Here is a 24765-nt window from a genome sequence, read left to right on the forward strand (position 1 = left end):
AAAAACATTTTTTACAAAGGTATCTGTAAACTGGGGAAAGGGGCTGCCAGCCCCTTTAAGGTGGGACCCGAGGAGGAAGCTGAGCTCCGCTCCAGAGAGAGCAGAGGAAGAAAACCCAAATACCATATTTAAAACACTTTTTTATTCTGCAAAAATTTCCACAGTGCAGAAATGCGGCAGATCCAGATAACATCTTAAGGAGGGTCTGGAAGTATAAATCAGGACCAGAGGCTTGAGGAAGACATAAATTTCAAACTTGTTCAACTCTTAAGGTGTAAGTTTTCAGTCCCTCGTGACGGCAAGTCCTCACGGGAGACGGGGGCTGGGGTTGGTCTTGGAGGGCAGTCAGGAATGCTGAGCTGTGGAGACCTCGATTTCACCACCAGAAAGGAGGTGACTCCTGGCTTCATGGCGCATCACACATTTCTCTACGTGGGTGGCTTCTTGAGAGAGCTGAATCCCCAAGTAATTCTCTGTACGGCCATTTTCCTAGGGAGAAGACCCACTGCTTATAGCAGATTAGCAAAGACCTCAGTGGCCACCCCTCATCCCTTCATCCTGGCCAGAAAAAAATCTCTAAGACCACGGCAGCACTACTGATACTGCTGACCACTCAGTCTTTCTCCTCTCACAGTCACATCATTCTTATAAACAAGACTGCCTATGAACCCCTTAATTTAAAAACAATGCGCACGGGAAATAAAGAAAAACGGGTATACAGAATTTTCCTGCTATATTCATTTACTCTTTTATACTGTTATATGCTCTTCCTTCTAGTGACTGGACGCACTGCAGCTTAGATGAAATGTTTTCTGCATTTCCCACTTGACATAATTACAGACCTTTCAATTAACTGCCTCTAGGTACTTTTGAGGCAGTGGCACCCCACTCCAGTGCTCTTGCCTGGAAAATCCCATGGATGGAGGAGCCTGGAAGGCTGCAGTCCACGGGGTCGCGAAGAGTCGGACACGACTGAGTGACTTCACTTTCACTTTTCACTTTCATGCACTGGAGAAAGGAAATGGCAACCCACTCCAGTGTTCTTGCCTGGAGAATCCCAGGGACAGGGGAGCCTGGCAGGCTGTCGTCTATAGGGTCGCACAGAGTCAGACACGACTGAAGCGACTTAGCAGCAGCAGCAGGTACTTTTATACTGGAAACATGTAAGTGTATTAATTTCACAGCTCAAAGAAGAAACCAACAATTAACTAGCATTTTAATTAGTATTAAATATACTCATTTTAAGTATGCTTAATAAGAGTGATACCCAAATTCATTAATAAATGAGTTTGAGCAAATGTACCTTACAATCCCTTAAATGTATTTCTCATGGCAGCTGTTGCAGAAATTATTTTGGAAATAAACAAACATATACCTATTCATTCACAGAAAATGCCCCTTAGGACTTTAATATCAAACACAGACATCACAGTTCACAAAAAGAGCATAAAGTGCAAAAGCGCCACTTCAAAAGGCCTTCAGTTACTCCCAATGTAACAGAGATTAAATGCTACCACAGCCAGTGGGCCCACTACCCTTATACAGCACACCCTATATAAAGTACAGAACAAGGTATATACCTGAAAATATGTATCTATTTGCTCTGATTACATATTGTGGTTACAAAATCGTCTCAGAACTGGTTTAAAAAATAGGGAAAGCTACAATTCAAACAATGAGTTCTTTAAAGTAGAAGCCATTAAAAAATCTGTAGGAAAATGATGTCTACAAAATCCATTGAGAATCCCAACCTAGCCCAAGACTTTTCTTTGACCAGCTGGATCAGCAGCAACCAGGCCTAGAGCTGACTATAGGGGTTCCAGGTTCATTTGGGAACAAGGAGCTATGAGAGAGGCTGTGTCCAGGCAAGCTTCAGCCCTCACCTGTCCCCTAGACAGATGGTTCCACATCAGCCCCAAGGGATGAAGGGCCAGGGGAGGCTCACCCCTCAGTTCTGAAGCCTCCAGAATGGCACCAGCTCGCATAAGCATAATGAGTGAGGGAGAAGTTTTTATTACATACCTGAGAAATCCAATAAAGAGCATAGGTGATGGTATTTTTACAAACCCTGTGCTTGACGACCATCATGCTTAGTCTCCCAAAAGAACATCTCTGATCCACAAGGAATGTCTTCTAGGCATTCTTTGGGGGGACAGGCACAGCGCACCCCCCAAATGTAGCCTACTACCAAACAGATGCAGGCATCTTATCCCAGACACCTGCAATATAGTCATTGAAGTGCTGGTTTTACATTAAAATAATAAAAGCAGGAACTATTTTCTAAAAATCAGACACTATAAAATACAAATCGTTTACTTAAATAATCACTTGGTTACATCAATTTTTTTTTTTAATATTCCAAATCCAGTACCTGCTGGGTGTCAATCTTAGGCAAATCCTCACCAGAAGAAATATCTAATAGCCATGTTGAGTAATTGTCATGACCTAACTCCTAACTGTCCAATCTCCACCTCCCTGAATTACCAGGGGGAGAAAAAGATTCTTGATTGCACGTCAAGAAATGAAATAAGCTATTCACTCTTTACATCAAAACCTGCAGAACTATATATATTTAACAGCTATTTTCTATGACTCGTCCATCTAAGTGCAGAAACATATCAAAAAGCAGAATTCATTTTTTCTTAGGGCCCATTGATGTTAGCCTCAAATAAAAAGGGAAGACTCAGTAGTAAGTCTTACAATCCAGTGATGAATACTGAAGAATATAGCTAACTCTCAGATATCCCCAAACCTGCTCGTCAGGAAAAATATGACTGGCATTTATATTCCATTCAAGGTACAAACTCAACTGTCAGCTCTAAAAGACATCTATTTACAACTGTATTAGGGAAAAAAGATGAGAAGGAAATATCCCAAAATATATTAACAGTGGTTGTCCTTGAGCCATAGAAATAGATTGTTTTCTTCTCTTTCAACTTTTCTGTGATATCCCCATTTTCCTTCAAAAGCATGTAGTGCTATAAGAGCATTATGAATATAAATGTAAATATAAATATGAATGAAGCCATAAATCCAAAGTAAGATTGGTATATTCCTACTCTCTTGATTTACCCTGCCACGCTGGTAAACATAGTGATTTCTTTTCAGACGTAGAGCAAAGACTTGTATTCCTCAAATACACCCTATTCCAACTTTTTCTCAGCCTCATCGCATTAAAATCAGCCTCTAGAAGGGGGCTAGTGGTAAAGAACCCTCCTGCCAATGAGGGAGACGTAAGAGACTCGGGTTTGATCCCTGGGTCAGGAAGATCCAATGGAGAAGGGAATGGCTACCCACTCCAGTATCCTCACCTGGAGAATCCCATGGACAGAGGAGCCTGGCGGGCTGCAGTCCATAGGCTGGCAAAGAGCCAGACAAGACTGGACTGAGGACTCACACATGGGCTAGAAGGGCATTTTGTTTTCCATAACAAAAGCATTCTTTCTGAAACTTAGCCATTTGTCTTGCAGAAGAGAAACAGCTCTGTTCGTTAGGGCACTTTCTTCTCTCCTTCTAGCAGAGTTGCGTTTCATCCCCATTTCCAAGGTCATTCAGAACCTTCCAGGTGGGCCAGGTGAAAGCCTTTGGGGCTGGAGGTGGTGGTTCCCAAGGAACATGCCCTTCATTTCATCAGGAGAAACGGTCCCTCCTTGATGGTTGGGACAATGCTCCCATCACCAAGGAACTTTCAAGACAGAAACTAAACTTCACACACAAAAAACATTACCTACACTTTGCTTCTCTTTACTCTTTCCCACTAAAAGAGCTGGGCTTAAAATACAACCAACTCCCTCCTCAGAGCATTTTTCTTCTTCAGCATGGATGAGGACAGAATCCATGCCTGGTGGGTCAGTCTGAAAAGAGGATGGTCTGACACCTCCTTTAAAGAAAACTCTAGTCTTGAAACCCAAAGGACTTAAAGAGCAGTTTTCCAATATTGTTCCACAAGCCACCTAGGTCTCATATTCATATGTTAACGTTTCCACGAGAATTTAACTCAAATACTGATTTTTAAACTATACTAAAGCAACGTGGACACTCATCCATACCAAATCTTTCTACCTTGGAAACCACCAATTTGTTACTTTCCATTTCACTGCCTTTCATATTATTCAGGAAATGCTGCAAGCTTAACCTCAAAATAAAATTAAGCTAATAGAATACAACTTATTTCACACATTAGGTCTCCATAAAGATGCCTTACTGCCAACAGGGCTCTTCTGTTAAAATCATTTGAAAACCACAGAAGTAGAATAAAGTCATTCATTTCTAAATTCAGTTGCTCCTTGGACTTTACACCTTTTTATCCTGTGCAAGTTCTAATGAGAGTCTAAGAGTGCCCAGACAAGCCAAAATTGCTACGGCCCCTTTCTTAAATATGCAGGACATTGACGTACTTCCCACCCACACAAGAAGGACACATCTGTCTGCCTGCTCCCATGATGGAATGTTGAAAAGCAAGAGATGCCTGAGTTAACACGAGTATCCCTGAGGTCATGAATCCCCACCTTGCACCTTGAAGACACATGTGGGGTCTTCCATTCAGCCCAGTGAAGAGGAGATGAGTTGCAACCAGTATGACTTTAGGTGAGAACTCAGAGGGCAAGAGGTTTGCCCTGCTGCACCAAAAGCAGCCAGTGAACAATTACAGCCAGCACTTAAGCAAGTGGTCAAATGACTGGAGAAGCTGCAGGAAGCACCTCATCCTGCGAGAATACCAAGAGTAATTCCCACAGCGGATATCAAAGAAAGAAGAGGCAAGATTCTTGACAGTAATTTCCAGCACAGGACAGCAGACAAGAGGCTTCCAATGAGAATAACTTCTCAAACTTCACATTTGCTCCAAATTTTGAACCAGGATCCCTACCGCGATTGTCACAGGCCTGTGGGAATGTCACAGAGGTCAAGTAGTAAGAGGGGAGGAGTCTGTGTATGGAACACTCACACCGTAGCTATTCTTCTTTGTATTTGAGGATCCTGGGCTGGGGTGGGGTCAGGGAGGCAAATCATGTCAGCGTTTAAGATTGTGCTCATCTTCCAGAATGGCTTAAAGTGGAGTGTCGTTTTTTGGCATAGAGGGTTTTGCATGTTAGCTTCACCCGGATCTGTAGTCAAGACTCCACCTCTCAGCAGAGGTAGCAGAAAAAGGGTTCACACGTGTATGTAAACCTCGGGTTACAGAGCACTGCAGGCGGAAACCAGCCTCCTGGGGCACAAGCCCTGTGTGCGCTCCGTTTGTCTGCTTCTGATTTAGGACAGTGGCCCTGGATGAAAAGCTCTGGCCTCTTCCATTGGACAGAGGGTCTCGTCTGATGCAGGATGTGTCTGTCACGGGTGGGTCGGCTCCTGGAACACAAGGGGATGGCGGGCCCGGAAGCAAGGCGTGTGCAGCAAGGGGTCCCCCACTGGACGGCGCTGCCATCACCACAAGGACGAAGCCCAACGAGCATTGCTGCTGGAGGTGACACAGAACACACACCCAGAGCCCCGTGGCCATCTGCTTCCCACCTCTGGGCCAGCATTTCTCCCCCCAGGCACTGTGGAGTCCTGGCGGTCCACAGACACACTAGTTAGATCCCAAGGGAATAGAATTTTAAAAAGACAGACCCCACTCCCAACTCTGCGAAACCCCCACCCTGGCTGTCTTTGCGCGCAGGTGAAGGTTAGGGGGCAGAGAGGCCAGTCACCGCCTTGCCATCACGTGATCTTCACCGAGGATTTCTTATTGGCGCACAGAAGGGACACGTAGGGGACGCCGATGAAGGCCCACCGCTCGCTGGGCCAGAACTTGATGACGGGGCCTTGCTCGGGGATCTCGGACGCAGCATCGAAGTAGGCGAAGCACACGCAGCCCAGGTAGGCAGCGAGGCAAATGAGGATGTGCCTGGCGAGGGAGACAGACGCGTGAGGGCCGAGGCAGGGAGACTGGGCCGGCCTGCCGCCCCGCCTCCCTGCAGGCTTAACCCGCCTTTCCCGGATGCAAAGACTGGGCAGGGGCCTGGGCCGGCCTGCCGCCCCTCCTCCCCGCAGGCTTGACCCGCCTCTCCCAGATGCAAAGACTGGCAGGGGCCTGGGCCGGCCTGCCGCCCCGCCTTCCTGCAGGCTTAACCCGCCTTTCCCAGATGCAAAGACTGGCAGGGGCCTGGGCCGGCCTACCGCCCCGCCTCCCTGCAGACTTGACCCACCTTTCCCAGATGCAAAGACTGGCAGGGGCCTGGGCCGGCCTGCCGCCCCGCCTCCCTGCAGGCTTAACCCGCCTTTCCCAGATGCAAAGACTGGCAGGGGCCTCCTCTAGCTCAGAAGGGGCGAGGGAGCCCCACACCCCTGGAATAGCACGCGACTGATAAATTCTGAGCCAACAAGGCCTCTCTTGAAATGTTCTAAAGTATTCCAGCCTGATAACAGGAAAAACTTGCCAGTGCCTTTGGGGCTCCACAGAAATCAAGGGTTTAAGACAGAAGCACTAATATGACATCACTTATATGCAAAATCTAGAAACAAAGAAAAGAATACAGGGACTTCCTGGGCGCACCAGTGGTTAAGGCTTTGCGCTTCCACTGCAGGGGACGAGGGTTCAATCCCTGGTTGGGGAACTAAGATCCCACATGCCACAGTGCATGGCCAAAAAAAAAGAAAAGAGAAAAAGGATACAAATGAACTTATTCACAAAACAGAAACTGATTCACAAGCTCAGAGAATGAATTTATGGTTGTGGGGTTGGGGAGGGTGGGGAAGAAGGATAGATTGGGAGTTTGAGATTGACATGTAAATAAATAAACAAATTTAATTAAAATAAAAAAACAGAGGCACTAAAAGGATGGAAATAACTGAGCACATGGGACTGATTCCCCGCTTCTCACTTAAATAATGGGCTGTACATATCTAACACCCTTCATTAGAAATAATTTTACACTGATTCATCAGCTTTTGCACTTTAGTAAGGAAACTATTATCTTCACCGTGCTGGTAGCAAGTTTTCATATTGATCTTTATCGTGGGGACCATGTAAAGGCATGTAACTTTTGCACCTTATACTGAAATTTAAAACTCCAGATAAATTAAAGATTTAAAATACATTTTAAAAACATTTTAAAAAAATTAAAAAAAATTTTTTAATATTCTTTTAAATATTCTTTTATAATATTCTTTTAAAAATAAAAGAATATTTTTATAAACCTTGGAAGAGGTCTTTCTTAAAATGACACAAAGTTCTGAAACCCTAAAGGGAATCACTGTGACAGCCACGTGTAGTGGACACCTCTTCATTTAAAAACACATGGAATGGAGACTTCCCTGGCGGTCCAGTGGCTAAGAATCCACCATCCAGTGCAGGGGACGCAGGTTCAGTCCCTGGTCGGGGAACTAAGATCTCACATGCCATGGGGCAACTAAGCCCGAGCACGGCAACTACTGAGCCCACACTCTAGAACCCACGAACAGCAACCAGAGAAAAACCCACGCACTACGAGGAGGAGTCCACGCCCTGCCCCCAAGACCCAGCACAGCCAAACATGGGAACAGTAAACACACACACCTGGAATAAAGATGGTTGTAAGAGCACTACCAGTTCGCTTGGTTGAGAACAGTGTCTTTTAAGGGATGTCACAGCCACAGTGTAATGCATATAGAAGGGAGAAGGGAAAAAAAAACCCTAAAGGAAAAGACTGACAGAGGTGGGAGCATGCAAGTTTAAAACAGTATGGCGCAAGACAGCATCAACATACTAACAGATAAAACAGTAAGGCGCAAGATAGCATCAACATACTAACAGATAAACGGGAAAGTGGGGGGAGAGGGGAACAGGTGTACCCTGTGACAAAGAATTAAAATCCCTACCTGATGAAGAGCCCTAAAAACCAATCATTGCATAGGGTGTATGGGATTTGCTTTATAACAGTCTGGGTGGGGTGGGTAGTGGGTGAGGGTGGCCAGGATGAGATAATACTGAAGCTAACTGTTGCCTCCCTGGGGGCTCCACATATTATTCTCTATACTTTTGAAAATGTTACAAATGTGCATAATAAATGGCACGGAGGTATTTAACAGTAATGACTCTCTACTATGTGTCGGGAAGTAGGGGCTGGATATAAATTTTTAAATATAAACACTCCACAGAGATGATAAAGAAACTTAAAAGGCACATTTCAAAAGAGGAATGATATAGTAAATTGACATTTGAAAGATGCCCAACAAAATACTAACTTTTTAAAAGATAAAAATAAAATCTTTTCAATCAGGTTAACAAATACTTTTTAAAGTTACTAACATCCAGGATATGTGAAAGTATATCTTACAGATATACTTTTATTATCTTACAGATTTTAGTAAAATTGTGTCAGTTGGTATCTCTGGGTTTGGCAACATATTATAACCTAAGGGAACATTCAGGCATATGAACAAATACAGATATTCATTACCAACTGTTTATAAAAGTGAAAAGTTAGAAATAACCTTAATATCCATTAACAGAGAAGTTGGTTAAATGAATTACATAGCATTACCCATGTTTTGAGGTATTAACTGGACACGCAAACTGATGAAAATAATATAATTACATTGGTAAGGAGAGTTGTCCATGATTTGAACAGCAAAAGAAGAACCAGCTTGCATCATCCCTGCTGCTGCTGCTAAGTCGCTTCAGTCGTGTCCGACTCTGTGCGATCCCATAGATGGAAGCCAACCAGGCTCCCCCATCCCTGGGATTCTCCAGGCAAGAGTACTGGAGTGGGTTGCCATTTCCTTCTCCAATGCATGAAAGTGAAAAGTGAAAGGGAAGTTGCTCAGTCGTGTCCGACTCTTAGCGACCCCATGGACTGCAGCCTACCAGGCTCTGCCGCCCATGGGATTTTCCAGGCATCATGTATAGGTTGAAGCTATTTTTGCTTTTAAAAGTAGAATTAGAGAACTAAACATCTGGAAGGATATACTTTAGGTTGTTAACAATTGTTCTCTCTCTTTGGACAGAATTAGAATTGTAAAAGCCTTTCTTTCTATACTTTCCTGTTGTTTAAATTTGTTGTAGTAAATAAATATATCACTATAACTGATACCAAAAATAAAAAAGAGGTTCAACTTTGGTTTGTCTTTTGGCCACTCTACACAGCATTTGAGTTCTTAGTTCCCCAAATAGAGATCGAAGCTGCGCCCCCTGCAGTGGAAGCTAGGAATCTTAACCACTGGACCATCAGGGAAATCCCAGAAAATTGTTCAACTTTGGGGGGGAAAAAAAACTCAAAGTACACCAAATTTAGAAACAAATTAAGGTTGAACCAAAGTTACTACACTCTACTTTTTGAATTTTACTTAAATCACTCTGTGATAAAGGAACTTGGATCAATTTAAAACACACCAGGGGCTTCCCTGGCGGTCCACAGGTTAAGACCAAGCTTCCACTGCAGGGGACACAGGTTCAGTCCCTAGACAGGGAACTAAGACCCCACATGCTGCATGTGGAACAGCCAAAAGACAAAATAAAAATTTTTTAAAGAAAGTACTATATTTTGAATGAGAGCCTCTTTACACAGGTAGATACATTTATCAAAACTTACCAGACTACACAAAATCTGTGCATTTAATAATCTGTAAATTATAACTCAGATGTACGAAGTGTATATAAATTCACTAATGTGAGTCGAGGTTGAACCTAACAAATATCAGGCAATGGACCCTAAGACTGGAATCCCCAGCATGAGCTGCTTTGCTTTGCCTTCAGCGAAAAAATCTGGAAGTCCCCAAGTCTTAACCTGAGAGCAGCTTAGGTCTCATGGTAGATAATACACAAGTTCAAACATCCCAGGGAATTCAAGAGAATTCTTTCAAATCACATAATCTTAGGTATCTCCTGATAGAGGTCAGCCTTCTTCCAAATCTGGATCTAACAAGTTTTAGCAACTCCTTACCACTAGAATTCCTCCCTGGGTGCTCTCAACTTACAAGGAGCACTCTAAAGAATTCTCTTGTCCCTTGATATCTCATGATCAGAAATCCTGGAGGACAGAGAGGGAAAGATGATGCTAGGTTTGGAGTTGACGCAATTCCCAGGAAGAAAACCACTCCTCCTCTGCTTTCTGAGGACAGGATTCTGCATGCTGTTTCGTAACCTTTTTCTTAACCTAACAGTGCAGCCTGAGCCTTCTAAACTATAGATGCTTGATCATGTTCCCCATGATTAAACTCCTGGGCTGCTTTTATGTAACCAGCTGGGCGATCCTTAACAATTCACTTTTATTTCTCTGGACTTGTGTCTCCACCTGTCAAATGAATGGGTGAGACTGTCCCCAGGTGACCTGTGAGGCCCAGGCTGGTCACTCGGGCTCAGGTGTGCTTGGTTCCCATTTGGGACTGTCCTGTCCCCACGTCACATCTGTCCCCAGCCTTCCCCACATTCCCCTACCCTGCAGACCTAGCTAGAGCTCAGGTTACAGCTTCGATTTCCAAGCTCCTTTCTGCTTTGATAATGGAGCAAGAGGTAAGAGACAGCACAGACATGAAGCAGAGACAATTAGGTCTGTCTGGTCCGGCTAAGCCTGCTCCCTGAGACGTCCGATAGTCTATGTGAAGAGAGGGGCCCGCAGGCTCTGCTCCATCTCCTGTGCACACTCGTGTGCCCTGCAGGAGAGCAGAGTGATGACAGGGAGCGTAGACCCTGCCTCGCCACCCCCTGCCCCCGACGACGCGGCTCACCACACACAGTGCAGGTAGGGGAAGTGGACAGATGACAGCAGCTCACAGAAGGCCCGGTCTGTGATCCAGCAGAAGAGGGCAAGGGTCCACCAGAGGCCGGAGAAGAGGCCCAGCTTTAAAACACGCACGTTGTCACACCTGCCGGAGACGCAGAGAGCAGCTCGTGTCCATCCTGGTCTCCTTCTAACTCACTCGTCACTTCTCTGCCTCCTCACACCTCCCCAGCCCCTAACCCTAACCCTCCCTGGCCCCTTGGCACCAGGGTTCCCACTCAATGCCCCATCACACAGGCTCAAGGATATAAACACTATATATACCCTGATGGTTCACAAAGCCACACTCTTCACCCAGGCCTCTTCTTAACTCCAGACGTGCAAACCACACATCAGATTATGACACGTCCACCCAATGGTCTGTGTTGATCTAAATTTCACATGTCTACAAAGAACTCCTGATCCTTTCTTCTGTTCAATACCTGTTCTCCTCCCGGCCCCCTTGGGGAAGGGTGCTTTCAGGACCTCAGGCCAAGAATTCTGGAGTCATTGTTCTCTTTCTCACATACCCTACATCTAATTCATCAGCTCGGGGATATATATTTCAAATCCAATCTCTTTCCGTCACCACTGCCTGGGTCCAAGCCCCCTGAGTTATGGCAATCACCTCCATCTGCCCCTGTTCCTAGAGTCACCTCTCAACGCCCTGCCCAAAAGCCTCCCACATCTTCCCTTTTCCCAGAGGGAAAGCCAAAGTGCTCACAGTGGCAGGAGGCCCAGTGCGCTGGCCTCCCTCTGTGCTCCACCCACTCCTCCCTACCTGCCCCACGTTGCCTCTGCTCATCAAACCCCCCAGCAATCTTTGCCATTCCTCCAAAACCCCAGGCACGCTGTCAAGCCTTAGCACTGGCTGTTCTGTCTCCTGGAATGCTATTCCCAGATAGCCACGGGGCTCACCACCTCCCAGTTTTTGTTCAAATGTCCCTCAGTGAGCCCTTTGCTGAGCACTGTTCCTAACAGTCACACCACTTATCTCCACCTCCTAAGTGACCCCCAAGCCCCCATCACCTTCTTCCCTCTATTTCTCTCTGTAGCAATGACAGCCTCGCCGAGACCCTCTGTGCTTCATTTATGTATCTCCAGCCTGTCTCCCCAACCTGGGACGGTGTCAGGCTCAGGGAGGCTCTTGGTACTCCTGAAAGAAAGAATGAGCTCTTCCACACCCTGGGGCAAAGGGTTTCTGAACAAACCCCAACAGCTCGAGGGGGAACTTCAGCAGCCATTTTCCTTCCTTATTACCAAATTGCTCACAAAGAGGGTGACTTCTTTTCTTGGGGAGAAATGCCCAGAGGCAGTTGGTGGCTGAGGGTCCTTCCACCCCTCCTCTGGGGTCTCTGTCCCTCAAAGGCCTGCACCCCAGTCAGTCCTGCTTGCTCACTCGCAGGAGTCCATGTCTAACATAAATATGACCCTTCATGGGTCATAACAGATGTTATCTGTTCATGTTTGCTGAACAAATTAATGGTGTCTAAAGTCTGACTTCCTGGTACCTTTCCCAGCCGTCTGATGGAAACATGGGCAAAAACATCAGTGAATATGGGATGGGCAGCAGGCTCAGAAAGACCTGTTCAAAAAAACAACCTGAAAAGCCCTGTCAGTACGGGGGTTATATGTAGCCCTTGAAAAGATTTATGAAAAAATTGATAGAGCCCCACAACATTAGTGACTGCTTTCTGGTTTAGTGGCTAAAACAGAGATGAACAATTTCCATTTTCTCTTCCTCTTCAGCATATGAACAGGAATTAAAGGCATGGAGTAGATGAGAAGTTTGAGGGGAAAGTGTAGGGAGAGAAAAGCAGAGGTGAGGGTGTATCTTATGGGTTCCCTGCATGGAAAGGTCAGAGAAGGCAGTGGCACCCCACTCCAGTACTCTGGCCTGGAAAATCCCATGGATGGAGGAACCTGGAAGGCTGCAGTCCATGGGGTCACTGAGGGTCAGACACAACTGAGCGGACTTCACTTTCACTTTTCACTTTCATGGATTGGAGAAGGAAATGGCAACCCACTCCAGTGTTCTTGCCTGGAGAATCCCGGGGATGGAGGAGCCTAGTGGGCTGCCGTCTATGGGGTTGCATAGAGTCGGACACGACTGAAGTGACTTAGCAGCAGCAGCAGCATGGACAGGTGCATAGAAAAGAAGGCGCTCTCATGAAGGGATGAAGAGGAGCTGCTGCAGAACTGGTTAAAAAAAAAAAAAAGGAGAATGTGGTGTCATAGGAATCACAAGAAAGAATGTACCAAGGTTGAGGGGGTGAATTGTACAGAGAGCTGGGAAAACAAGTGAGATTCAGGAGGACTAAAAGGTGATCAGTGGATGTCCAACCGAGAGGGGGTTGGGTATCAAAGAGGGCACAGAAGCCAGGTTAGAGTAGCTTGAAGAATAAATGAGAGGAAACAGATGGAGACACCTTTTAAATAAGCGTGGCTGTGACAGATGAGAGATTAAGGGTGGTGGCTGGAGACAGATTGTAATGGAGGCTAGGCTGGGTGGTAGAGACAATGGGAGACATTCAGCAGGCGAACGGGAAGGATCCTCTGGAGAGAGAGGGATGACACGGTAGACAGTTTACAGGAGTAAAATAAGAACAGGAGAAGGGAGGGGATAATCAGTAAGTAGAAAGGCAGATCCTGGAGATAGAAGGAGGAATACTTCCGCAATGCTGCAAGTTTTTGAGGTAATGATGAAGACTAGTTGACTGTAATGATGACTGGCTTTTCAGGGGGAAAAATTTCAAGTATAGAATAGAAATTATTTCCTTTGCAGTTACTTAAAAAGATTAGAGTATTAAAGGAAAATGTTTCCCTGCTTAAAGATCACAATTGTAAAGGAGAATTTATTTATTCTATAAAATCTGCCCCTTGATTTGCTCTTGTTTAGCTAACGTGAATTTAAAAGTTTCCCTTTCTTTAGCCAGTTCTGAACAAAATTATAGATTAAAACATGAAACTCAGGAGTTAAAAGAAAAACTAGATTGCAATGAATTCTCAAGAAACATAGCTAAGTGGAGAACATTCTATTGACTTCAGGCCTAATATCAGTCAGCATCACTGGACTATCACAAATCCATTCAGATATCTTTATCAGCAATGTAATGGTTTTCCAAAGAGCTTTAAGCTCTGTTAGTATTCTGCAATGGGTCTCTTCCTTCCCAGGTCCATGAAGGGTACTCAAAGCCAACAAGACAAGACAGGACAGTCCTCCCACTGCCGGCCTCAAGTTTATATCACCCTTCACCAACCACCTCTGACCTTGCCTGGTGTTGCTGATAATCAAAACAATCCCCAGAGGCAAAGCAATGGTAGAAAACATATACATGTCTCCACTCAAAACAAAGAGTGAGAGAAAGCTGATTATATACTACACAGAGAAACTCTCACAAAGGGGGATAAATACAAAACTTCAGTTAAGACCATCTGTGTCCATGACAATAAGCCATGAATTAGAGTGGATTTCTAAAAGTGGTACAGAGAAAAGGCATTTTCAAAGAGTATTACAATATGGGTAGTGATTTAGATGTGTTTTAGTTGGGGCTGAATAAGACAGTCATAAACACACTCAAGAGCTAAACTGCTTTTCAGAAAAACCCAAACAAACTTTTTGGCCAACCCAATAATGTGTCTGGGTATCAACCTGAACTTGACTTGACACAAGAAAATGTTTATGCAAACAGTAAAAGGCTTTACTTGATAGGCTGTAAGAAAGAAACTAAGCCTCAGGGAAAGCAGCAATGCTGCTTTGTATACAGACATTCATTTCTTTTTCCTTCTGTGTATAAATGCAATAGCTTCTTTAGGACTTTGCTTTTCTTATTACTCTGTCATATGAACACGTCTATTCTCCTTTTTGGGCTTCCCTGGTGGCTCAGTGGGAAAGAATCCACCTGCCAAAGCAGGAAACATGGGTTCGATCCCTGAATTAGGAAGATGCCCGTGGAGAAGGAAATGGCAACCCACTCCAGTATTCTTGCCAGGGAAATCCCATGGACAGAGGAGTAGGGTGGGCTATAGTCCTTGGGGGTGACTTAGTGGCTAAACAACACAACAACATTCTCATTTCTGCAGAGTTGACTCCAGGCAGCTTGGTCTAGGGACTCACCAGGCCCTGAGATGTTCCTCCTAAGCTAGTTTTTGGATCATTAGAATATATTGCTTATACTCTGCCTTCCTTTCTGAAAACGAGATTACTATTTTGAACCAAACCACCCAACTTGATCCTAATCCACAAGTCAGGGACAACTTTTTGTGAGGAGTAACTCCTCTTCAAAGGCAGTAAAAGAACCAAGAGCTGGTTTGTTCCTATCCCAAGGACAGCCTGAGGGCCAGGGAGGGAGACTGCTACCCACCTCCTTAGCTCAGCAATGAGTAGCGCCATGCAGGGAACCCCCAGGGTCATCAGAGAGATGTTGTTGATGGCGGGTTTGACAAACGCCAGGCACGTTGTAACTGCAGACAGGACACAGACCACCACCTTGAACCTGCCCCTATATGGGTGAAAGCACACCAAATCCATTAAAAAGGGGGCCGTGTTTGTTTGCTGGGCGTTGGCAGAGTACAGGCACTGATGCTGGGAGGGCAAGCTCAAAAGACATTCCACACAAAGTGCCAGGAGCCTGCAAACCATTCTCCCACACTGGCTCAGTTTCTCTAGGAATTCATCCTTAGGAAACAATCAGAAATTTTCAAAATAGTTAGCTATGAAAATGGTTAAATTATAATCAACCTGAGGCTTTAAGGCTAAGCTGTGAATACTTGATTATTTTTAGCAGTACTTTTCTGTATTTTTTCCCCCAGGTGTCTTACAGCATGTCTGGGCAAATTCTTACTGCAAAGGGTCAGATAGTGAATATTTTAGGTTTCGCAGGTCATAGGTTCTCTGCCACAGCTACTCAACCCCGCCACTGTAGACAATAAGTAAGCAAATGGGCATGACTGTGCAACAAGAACACTTAATCTGCGAAGAACACGCAAGTCACCCATGTGGCCAAAGATGCGGTCCGCCCAGCCCTCTTCTACAAGGTGAACATGTATAAGAAAAACAGATCGTTTACAAACCACAAAGCATCCTCGATTAAAAGAAAAAAAAAAAAAAAACACCCCATGTGTCTAGCACACAAGTCTAAAATCCTGGTATCTGTATTGACTAACAATCTACAGCCTCTTCGGCACTGGAATTTTGTGTGAAGTTTCAGACATGAAAAGTGTTAGAAAAATAATTGATACCATCCTTTGGAATCAAAAATGACTGATAACAGCCCTTCAGTGAAGGTACTTTCAGTGGAAAGAGCTAGAAGTGGCGACGTGACCCTGGACACGTTGCTTTCCTTCTCCCTGGGACTCTGCTTCCTTATCTATAAATTTCCTATCTAGTCTAGACTAGAGGATCTCAAAGGCCCATATCCATGACTGAAACTTAGGGGCACATGACTTTCCTGAAGTTTCTGTTATTCCTCATTAGCACCATTTACTTTGGCCAGGAGCCCTGGAAAGCATCACCGTTAGGAAACTAATTTGAATGAAATTCCATTAGAAAGAAACCAAAGTGCATGGAAACTTTCAAAATACAAGTGTATCTCATAAAGAGGAAAACCATTTATCATCAAGGCTCAGGAAATCATTGATCAAGCTGCCAACTTTCTGACTGGAATGAACAGGAATTGTAGCCCTGAACTTTGACCAGCGGGAAAATATATGTACATGGGAAAGGATCCAAGCAGCAAATCCTCAGGAGAATTGTGTTTTTCTCCCAGCCTTGGCCCCGGCACACATCAGCTACTAGAGAAGTCTGCAGCTTGGCCCGCGTACAGTAGCGTCACACAGCCCCAGGTCCCCACCGTGTGCCTGGCCCCTGGGGACCTCCCAGTAACTCAATCACTGGACTTGAGGTTCCATGATATGTCAAGGCTTTTTGGTCATTTAGATTAGATAAACACATAACTATGAGCTTCCCTGGTGGCTCAGTGGTAAAGAATCTGCCTGCAAGGCAGGAGAGTGGGTTTGATTCCTAGGTCGGGAAGATCCCCTGGTGAAGGAAATGGCACCCACTCTGGTATTCTTGCCTGGGAAATCCCATGGATTAAAGAGCCTATAGGGCTACAGCCCATGGGGTCACAAAGAGTCAGACACAACTGAGCAACTAAATAACAACCACAGCAAACACATAATCAGATACTTTCAAACCGTACCACCTCACTGTGTCCGAAGGTTTAGGACCCAGACACAGAACAACAGAGTGAGTCACAGCACACGTGTCCAGTGAGACCCATGTATGTTCACATTCTGCCTCCATCCCTCAGCAGCCCATGGGATTTTTGGCAAGTCACTAAAACTCCTCAAGCCTCAGGTTTTCCGTATGAAAATCAAGACACCTGCCCTGTAGTGTTCTTATAAGCATTAAGGCACTCAACACAGCGCCTGATACAATGGTGTGTTCTAATAAAATCCATTATTTCTGTTTTCATGACCATGATTTGAGAATAAATGTTATTTTAAATAATATTATTGTTGAAAATGTCATACTCAGGGAAAAGTCGACTGAGCTGATGCTGCAATCAGAAAGGCTCTCTGTAGTCTTGCCAAAGATTTCAAAGGCAGTGAGCTTGATGAAACATGCTTTCTCTAAGAGGAACATGGGCAGACACCTCCCTACCGCTCCCCAGAGGGTGTGGAGGAATGCGCTTCTGGAAGGCGGCTCAGCCAACGAAGACACCATGTGAATGCATGGTTCTGCAACCAGCAGAAGCCAACAGTCACCAGAGGCCCTGAGGACAGAGAGAGCTGGGAAAACCCAGGAGGCAAGGCGCCCCACGGGGTGTTCTCTAAATATCCCCAACTGTTGCCTCTGGTCCTGTTTTCAACTTTGCAACTCATGATCAGCTCAAACTGAACACAAGGTTGGCGAACCCTTAACACACCTTCTTCCTGTATTCCCCAAACCCAAATCTAGCAACCCAATACCATCATCATAATATTATAATAAAGCCGTTACTATTGTTATCATTAGCTTCCCTTTAAAGAGATGGTTTTTAACCCTGTTAGCCCCTTTTTTCATATCAAACATTTGGTAATGCCCATTTTACTCTTCTGAAGTTAAATGGAATTTATGGATGATAAAACTCCATTACTGTGACCACCAAAAACATGTCCACAAACTCCCCAGATGGCCAGCATGGGATAGATACAATCCTGGACAAGATTCACTGCTTTAAACTCCCCTTTAAGGCTAAAATGGGCTTCCCTGGTGGCTCAGCAGTAAAGAATCCACCTTCTGTGTAAGAGACCTGGGTTCGATTCCTGGGTCAGGAAGATCCTCTGGAGAAGGAAATGGCAACCTACTCCAGAATTCTCACCTGGGAAATCCCTTGGACAGAGAAGTCTGGAGGGCTACAGTCTATGGGAATCACAAAAGAGTTGGACACAGTTTAGCAACTAAACAACAACTAAAACATAACCTGTTTAGAACAAGCCTCTGATGGTCACAGGATTCCAGCATTTGGTCCTGGAAGGTCCAGCCCTGTCATTTCCTAAGTACGGAGTTGATATGGCCCAGAGGGTCTGAGATGAGCTCGTCACCCAGCAGAGAGAGCAGGACAAGCAGATCCCAGCCTGCAACCCTGCTATTCAGGATTCAAAAAATAAACTGGATTGTAAGGTGAGGACTATCGCTAGATTTAGGACCACAGCAGGATAAATTCTTTAGAAAATGGATACAATTAGCCTACAACAGTTTGCTTTTTTCTCAAAATGGAAATGTCAAATTATTAATAACCAGCAACAGCTGAGTGCATATCCCAACAATTCTTCAGACATTCTAGGCAAAATGAAAGACGGCCCTTTTTAGAAAATCCCACCAATTATTTCTATTTACTATGCCTATTCCTATTCCTATTCAGCTGAAGGTGAAGCTCCAATACTTAGGCCACCTGATGCGAAGCATCAACTCACTGGAAAAGACCCTGATGCTGGAAAAGATTGAGGGCAGGAGAAGAGGGTGACAGAGGATGAGATGGTTGGATGGCATCACCAATTCAATGGATGTGAACTTGGGCAAACTCCAGGAGATGGTGAAGGACAGGGAGGACTGACTGCCGTGCTGCAGTCCATGGGGTTGCAAAGAGTCAGACATGACTTGGTGACTAAACAACAACAATTCCTATTTACATTCCCCTGCTGTTCTGCTTATTCTTTATCTTCAAAACACTTATCTGTATTAGCCATTCATAATTACTGCTAGCACTTAGTGAGTGTTTACTCTGTAACAGACACTATGCTATATACTTCATATGATTTTTACATATGTTTCTAACCCCTGAGTTAGATACTTTTACTGTCTCTTCTTTATAGATGAGCAAAATAAGGTATCAGAGTGCAGAAGAAAAAGTGGATTGTTATTCAGATCTAGATCTGTCTGATGCAAAGTCACTTAGCCAACACACAATCCCCTCTCTTCTCCAGAAATTTCACACTGGAACCACTACTAAGTTTTTTTTATTTTTTTTTGTCATACCATGTAGCATGTGGGATCTAGTTCCCTATCCAGGGATTGAACCTGTGCCCCCTGGATTGGGAGTGGAGTCGTAACCACTGGACCACCAAGGAAGTCCCCTTAGAGGTTTTTAGAAATATTCCAGCAAAGTCTAGACCAGAAAAAGAAAAAAAAAGGTGGGGTGGTTGGGGAGAGATAAATGGTTACTATCATATAAGTTCACTCAATCCCCAGCCTGCAGAATTCCTGGTGTTGCCCTGAGATCTCTGGTCTGGCATGCCATTCCACACCAGAGATGCTGCCTTCCCACATCACGAGGTGAAGTCCACGCTAAACAGTCTGGCCTTCTTGCCTTCTTGCTCTCCACACCACTGGCAAATTGAAGGTCCACAGACACAGCTGAAATGCTTATTTGCAGTGAGCTACCTCTCCTATAACATTCACCTTTTCTTCCTTTGCTCATGAAAATGATCAGTGTTCATTTTTGTCCTTCAATTAGCATGCACACCTCAAATACTGGGCAGCATTCCCCATGTGCCATTGTTAAGAATGAGAGCTGACTGAGTGCTCACCATGGTCTCAGTGCTCTATGAACTGCTTTGCAGGATCATCTAACAAGAAGCCTGCGGTGAACACGATTAGTCAGTCAGTTCTACAGATGAGCGAATAGAAACCTCAAGAGTCAAAACAAGTTATACGTTTGTTTGTTTTTTTTAAACAGGGACTCTAGGAATCAAACCCAGGTGGTTTGCAAAGCCAGGGATATAGACACAGAGGGTTCTCAGTGCCTCCACAGACTCTCCCCAAACTGAAGACAGGGGGTCCACATCTTCCCCTGAGAGAGGCAGCTCAGTGCAGCCAATGGAAAAGTCCCCAGTGGTCAGACCGCCCTGCCTCACAATGTGTTTCATTACTAAAGTTGGTAAGTTTCTGTTACCACAGCATTGCCCCATTTTCTTCTCTCTTGCTCCCATCAAGAAACAAGAAAAGAACAAGATTCTCTATTATGAACACATTAAACACTGTCCAGTGGAATTTCAAACCCAGGTCTCCAGAGCACCAGAAACAACAAAACCCTTATTCCCATTTTGTCATCTTCTCACGCTGATCCCAGGGCTTGTACACTCAGATCTAAGAACAAAGTGGTTCCTTAGCTCTCAATACAATGAAAGCATGCTCCCGGAAAGCATGGAAGTAAGTAACTGGTGGGCATCTTTGGAAACAACAGGAAAAGCCAAAAGGTCAGGGGTGTGTTGCTCAGGCGGAGGCAAAACATCCCCGCTGGTCAAGCCACCTCGTGCCCCTGCCGAGCAGCATGCACCTCCACGTTTCCCCTCCTCCGGCAGCTTTCTGATCACCCCAATCTCTCCTGAAGCTGAACAAGGAAACAAGAAACACAACTGAAACACAGCAGGCTGGCCTAGGCTATCTCTGATTTCTAAAGTACAAGTCCTGCATTCAGGAGGTTTCTGCACCAGGGAGACCATATTTCATCAAAGACCAGGAACAGCTTCCTTTCCACTTGAAGATACTTCTGTTTGCTCAATAGTGTTTAAAGATAATACTATTTAATTCATATCCTGCTGCCCAGGGTGAAGATTGTACAGCTAATCCATTTAAAGTATGTTTTCTTGGGAATGTCCTGATGGTCCGGTGGATAGGACTCAGCACTTTCACTGCCGGGTCCCAGGTTCAATCCCTCGTCAGGGAACTAAGGTCCCGCAAGCCACACAGTGCAGCCAATGAGTGTATGAATGAATAAAGTGTGTTTTTTTCCTACCTCATTTAATAATATATTTTTTAGGATTAAAAATTAACACATGCACTTTGTAAAAAAAAAAATTGTAAAACAGTACAGATTAAAGGTAAAAGTGAAAGTTCTCTGTCCACTCGCATTCCTAAGAATAGCCCAATGGTAGCAGCTCCTTACCTTCCAGACATGTTTGTGCATATCTGAAGACATACAGTCAAAAAGATGCTTCATCCCATTCCTAAGAATAGCCCAATGGTAGTGGAGAAGGCAATGGCACCCCACTCCAGTACTCTTGCCTGGAAAATCCCATGGACGGGGGAGCCTGGAAGGCTGCAGTCCATGGGGTTGCTGAGGGTCGGACATGACTGAGCAACTTCACTTTCACTTTTCACTTTCCTGCATTGGAGAAGGAAATGGCAACCCACTCCAGTGTTCTTGCCTGGAGAATCCCAGGGACAGGGGAGCCTGGTGGGCTGCCATCTATAGGGTCGCAGAGAGTCAGACACAACTGAAGTGACTTAGCAGCAGCAGCAGCTCCGTACCTTCCAGACACGTTTGTGCATATCTGAAGACATACAGACAAAAAGAGGCTTCATCCCATTCCTAAGAATAGCCCAATGGTGGCAGTTCCTTACCTTCCAGACACATTTGTGCACATCTGAAGACATACAGTCAAAAACAGTCTTCATTCATTCTAAAATGAGGGTGTCACACACACAGTTCTATAATGTGCTTTTTGAAGCCAGCATGTTTCATGGATGTTCTTCCACCTCCATCCATAGAGAACAGCCTGCATCTCTAACGGCGGCATCACTCCTAGTCCCACTCAGGGTACCAGGAAAACTACAATGAACTCCTTTATTTCTCCTCCATGGGAACACACAGGTTACTTGATTGAATTCATATTTTTAGATTATTTATCCATATAGCATGCATGCAAGCTCAGTTGTGTCTGACTCTTTGCGACCCCATAAACTACAGCCCACCAGCCTCCTCTGTCCATGGTATTGTCCAGGCAAGGATACTGAAGTGGGTTACCATTTCCTCCTCCAAGGGATCTTCCTGACTCAGAGATCAAACCTGCATCTTCTGTGTCTCCTGCCAACGATGGCAGGTGGATTCTTTACACTAGCACCAACTGGGAAGCCCATTTATCTGTATATATGTTAACAAAACAGTGTGTACAGAGAAATGTATGGGTCATATGTTTCTAGGAGCATTTCTCATCTTTATGATGTTGATGTCTTCTGTTACTTCAGATATTAACAAGAGTGCCTCAGAAAGGACCTTCCCTGACCAAACTCTAAGTCGGCACTCCAAGTCACCATGACCCCCTTACCAGCTTCATTTTTCATCATAGCACTTTCACATCCTAACATTATATTATTTGTTTACTGATTCATAATCTCTCCAATATAAGCTCACTTAGGGTGGAGACCTTGCTGTTTTGTTTACTGTTAAATTCTAGCGCCTAGAAAACTTCATTGTAAGTGTCCATAAACTATTTACTGGATAAATAACCATATAAGCATAACACAATGGATATTAAAAGGCATCTCTTCCTAAAATTCTGGGTTTTCGGCTTGAATGTGTATGTATATGTGTGTGTGTTGGTGTGTAGCTCTCAACAGAAGCAAACTGACACAATTTGAACACTACAGTATCTACAGCTCAAGAACCAATTCCTCAGTGTGCATTCTACTGTAAATATATAAAAGTAGTGGACCTGGGTCACACCCAAGAAGATGTGCTAGCAGGAAATCAAAGGTCTTTGAACAACCATTCAGTCTTTTCTCCCCCACTGAATCTTCTAATTTTGCCAGTACCAATAATGGAGATATTTGACTTTGTGTTCCTAATGAACATTAGATAAATTCTTTCCCTGAGTATATTAAAATTACCTCTTTTACCTGGCAGAATTTTTTTCTCTGACAGTGTAATCAGTGGATATTAAATATCTGATAAAGCTCATCACTAGGTTAGACTCAGTAGGGTGTGATATTTGTTAATAGATACATTGTCATATGCGGTACTGTATAATAAATGCAAAAATTTAGTACAAGCTTACCTGTCATTGCGAAAGATCTTCGGTAGATACCTTCTGGGGAACCACATGGCCAAAGCACACATCAGGACCCAAAGGATTGCAAGTTCATCTAGCATCTGACCCAGGAAACTAAGGGTTGCATGGAAGTAGACGGATCCAATTCCTAGAATCAATTACAGCCAATAAAAAAAGATCACAGAGAAGAACAGACTCACAAATTGAACACACCGATTAAAGACAGCCTTTTCATAAACAAATACCGAAATGACCAAATCACTCTCTCTCTCTCTGAGAAAAGAAACTGAAGGAAGAAACCTACACTATCCAGGCATACAGACTTCATGTCTAGAAAGAGGATTTGAAGCAGGGCCCAAACACCAGCATATCAGAACTTTAATAACTGCACAAGTACAGTGTGTCTTCATCCACTGAGCTTTCGTGGGAACACACAGCCGATCAAAAGTCAACATTCTCTCACAGTTAAGAATTCCTAATCTGCCTGTGGAAGGAAATAAAAATTATACAAATATTTCCCAGAATTACGAAGGATCAAACATCTAGAATTTGTTGTTGTTTTTAACTGTAGTCCTTTAGAAACCATGGTTTCATCCGAATACAATTGTTTCACAAGACTTTCCTCAGAAGTTCACGTAACACTGCACTGGCACCACACCAGTGGCTATTATATAAATGGACTCTCCAATGCAATTAAGTGATAATTACAGTCAACCTTGTTATCAAGCCCATATTCAAAAGAGTCCTCCTTCTGGAGTCCAGGAAACAGCATAGAAGTTTGTTAGGACGTCAGAGTGACTTTGGTTTACAAAGGGGTCAGGGAGTGCGAAGTTCCACTTCCTCCCTTTCAGCCCATGCTCACAAAGGAACCCACTTACCCACTACAACTAAGAGAGTCCATATTAAGTAGATGCCGCTGTTGAAGCACGTTGCATACTGACGAAACAAGCACATGCAGATGGGCGGTAAAATGAAAAACAAGACGTTGCTGATCTGGGGGGAAGGGGGGATGAAAAACGAAAAGGTGAGTATTAGGTAAAAGGGCAAAAAGTAAAGCAGCTTGTTCCCAGTATGTCCTTTGTAAATGGAGATGAATGCGGCCACACATCTTTTTTTAACAAGAAAAAAAATTCACAACCAGGGAAACTTAGCAACTTCTTTAGTAACCATTTTAGGGGGATACTGCCTGCCTCTGTGATCATAGGAGCAGCTCTGGAAAGACTGGAGCTTCCCAGGTGGTGCTAGTGGTAAAGAACCTGCCTGCCAATGCAAGAGACGTTAAGAGACTTGGGTTTGATCCCTGGATCGGGAAGGTACTCTGGAGGAAGGCATGGCAACCCACTCCAATGTTCTTGCCTGGGAAATCCCATGGACAGAGGAACCTGGCAGGTCACAGTCTGTGGGGTCGCAAAGAGTCAGACACAACTGAGCATGTACGTACACACACACACACACACTACACACACACTACACACACACACACACGAAAACACTGCCATCTGAAAGCTGCCCAGAGTCCTCTCTTGATGTGAAGAATCAATGACTCTTTTTCTGCCCAATTATGAAGCATCCTAATTTATCTGAATAATCATTTTTAAAGATAAGGTCTGCACTAAATAATGGTAAAATTTTTTAAAAGAATAGTTTCATGAAGAACGAGAAGGACCAGACATGTTCTAGCCCCCATAATTTTCTGCCAGCCAGGTCCTGGGCCCACATGAAGGCAAGGAGT

At 44.4% G+C, this 24765-nt stretch overlaps 1 protein-coding gene across 1 annotated transcript in view; it reads right to left on the minus strand.

The window, feature by feature from the left end:
- Positions 1-5675: 5675 nt before the first annotated feature.
- ACER2 (alkaline ceramidase 2) overlaps positions 5676-24765 on the minus strand; it is a 29816-nt gene continuing 10726 nt past the window's right edge. Inside the window, exons 2-6 of the mRNA XM_052644608.1 lie at positions 23912-24026; positions 23040-23181; positions 15080-15217; positions 10684-10821; positions 5676-5884 (exon numbers count right to left, since the gene is read on the minus strand). Coding sequence (XP_052500568.1) covers positions 5698-5884; positions 10684-10821; positions 15080-15217; positions 23040-23181; positions 23912-24026 — 720 coding nt within the window. The 3' untranslated portion in view covers positions 5676-5697. The remainder of the gene's footprint in view (positions 5885-10683; positions 10822-15079; positions 15218-23039; positions 23182-23911; positions 24027-24765) is intronic.

This window comes from Budorcas taxicolor, chromosome 8 (assembly GCF_023091745.1).
Source record: "Budorcas taxicolor isolate Tak-1 chromosome 8, Takin1.1, whole genome shotgun sequence".
Taxonomy (NCBI): Eukaryota; Metazoa; Chordata; class Mammalia; order Artiodactyla; family Bovidae; genus Budorcas; species Budorcas taxicolor.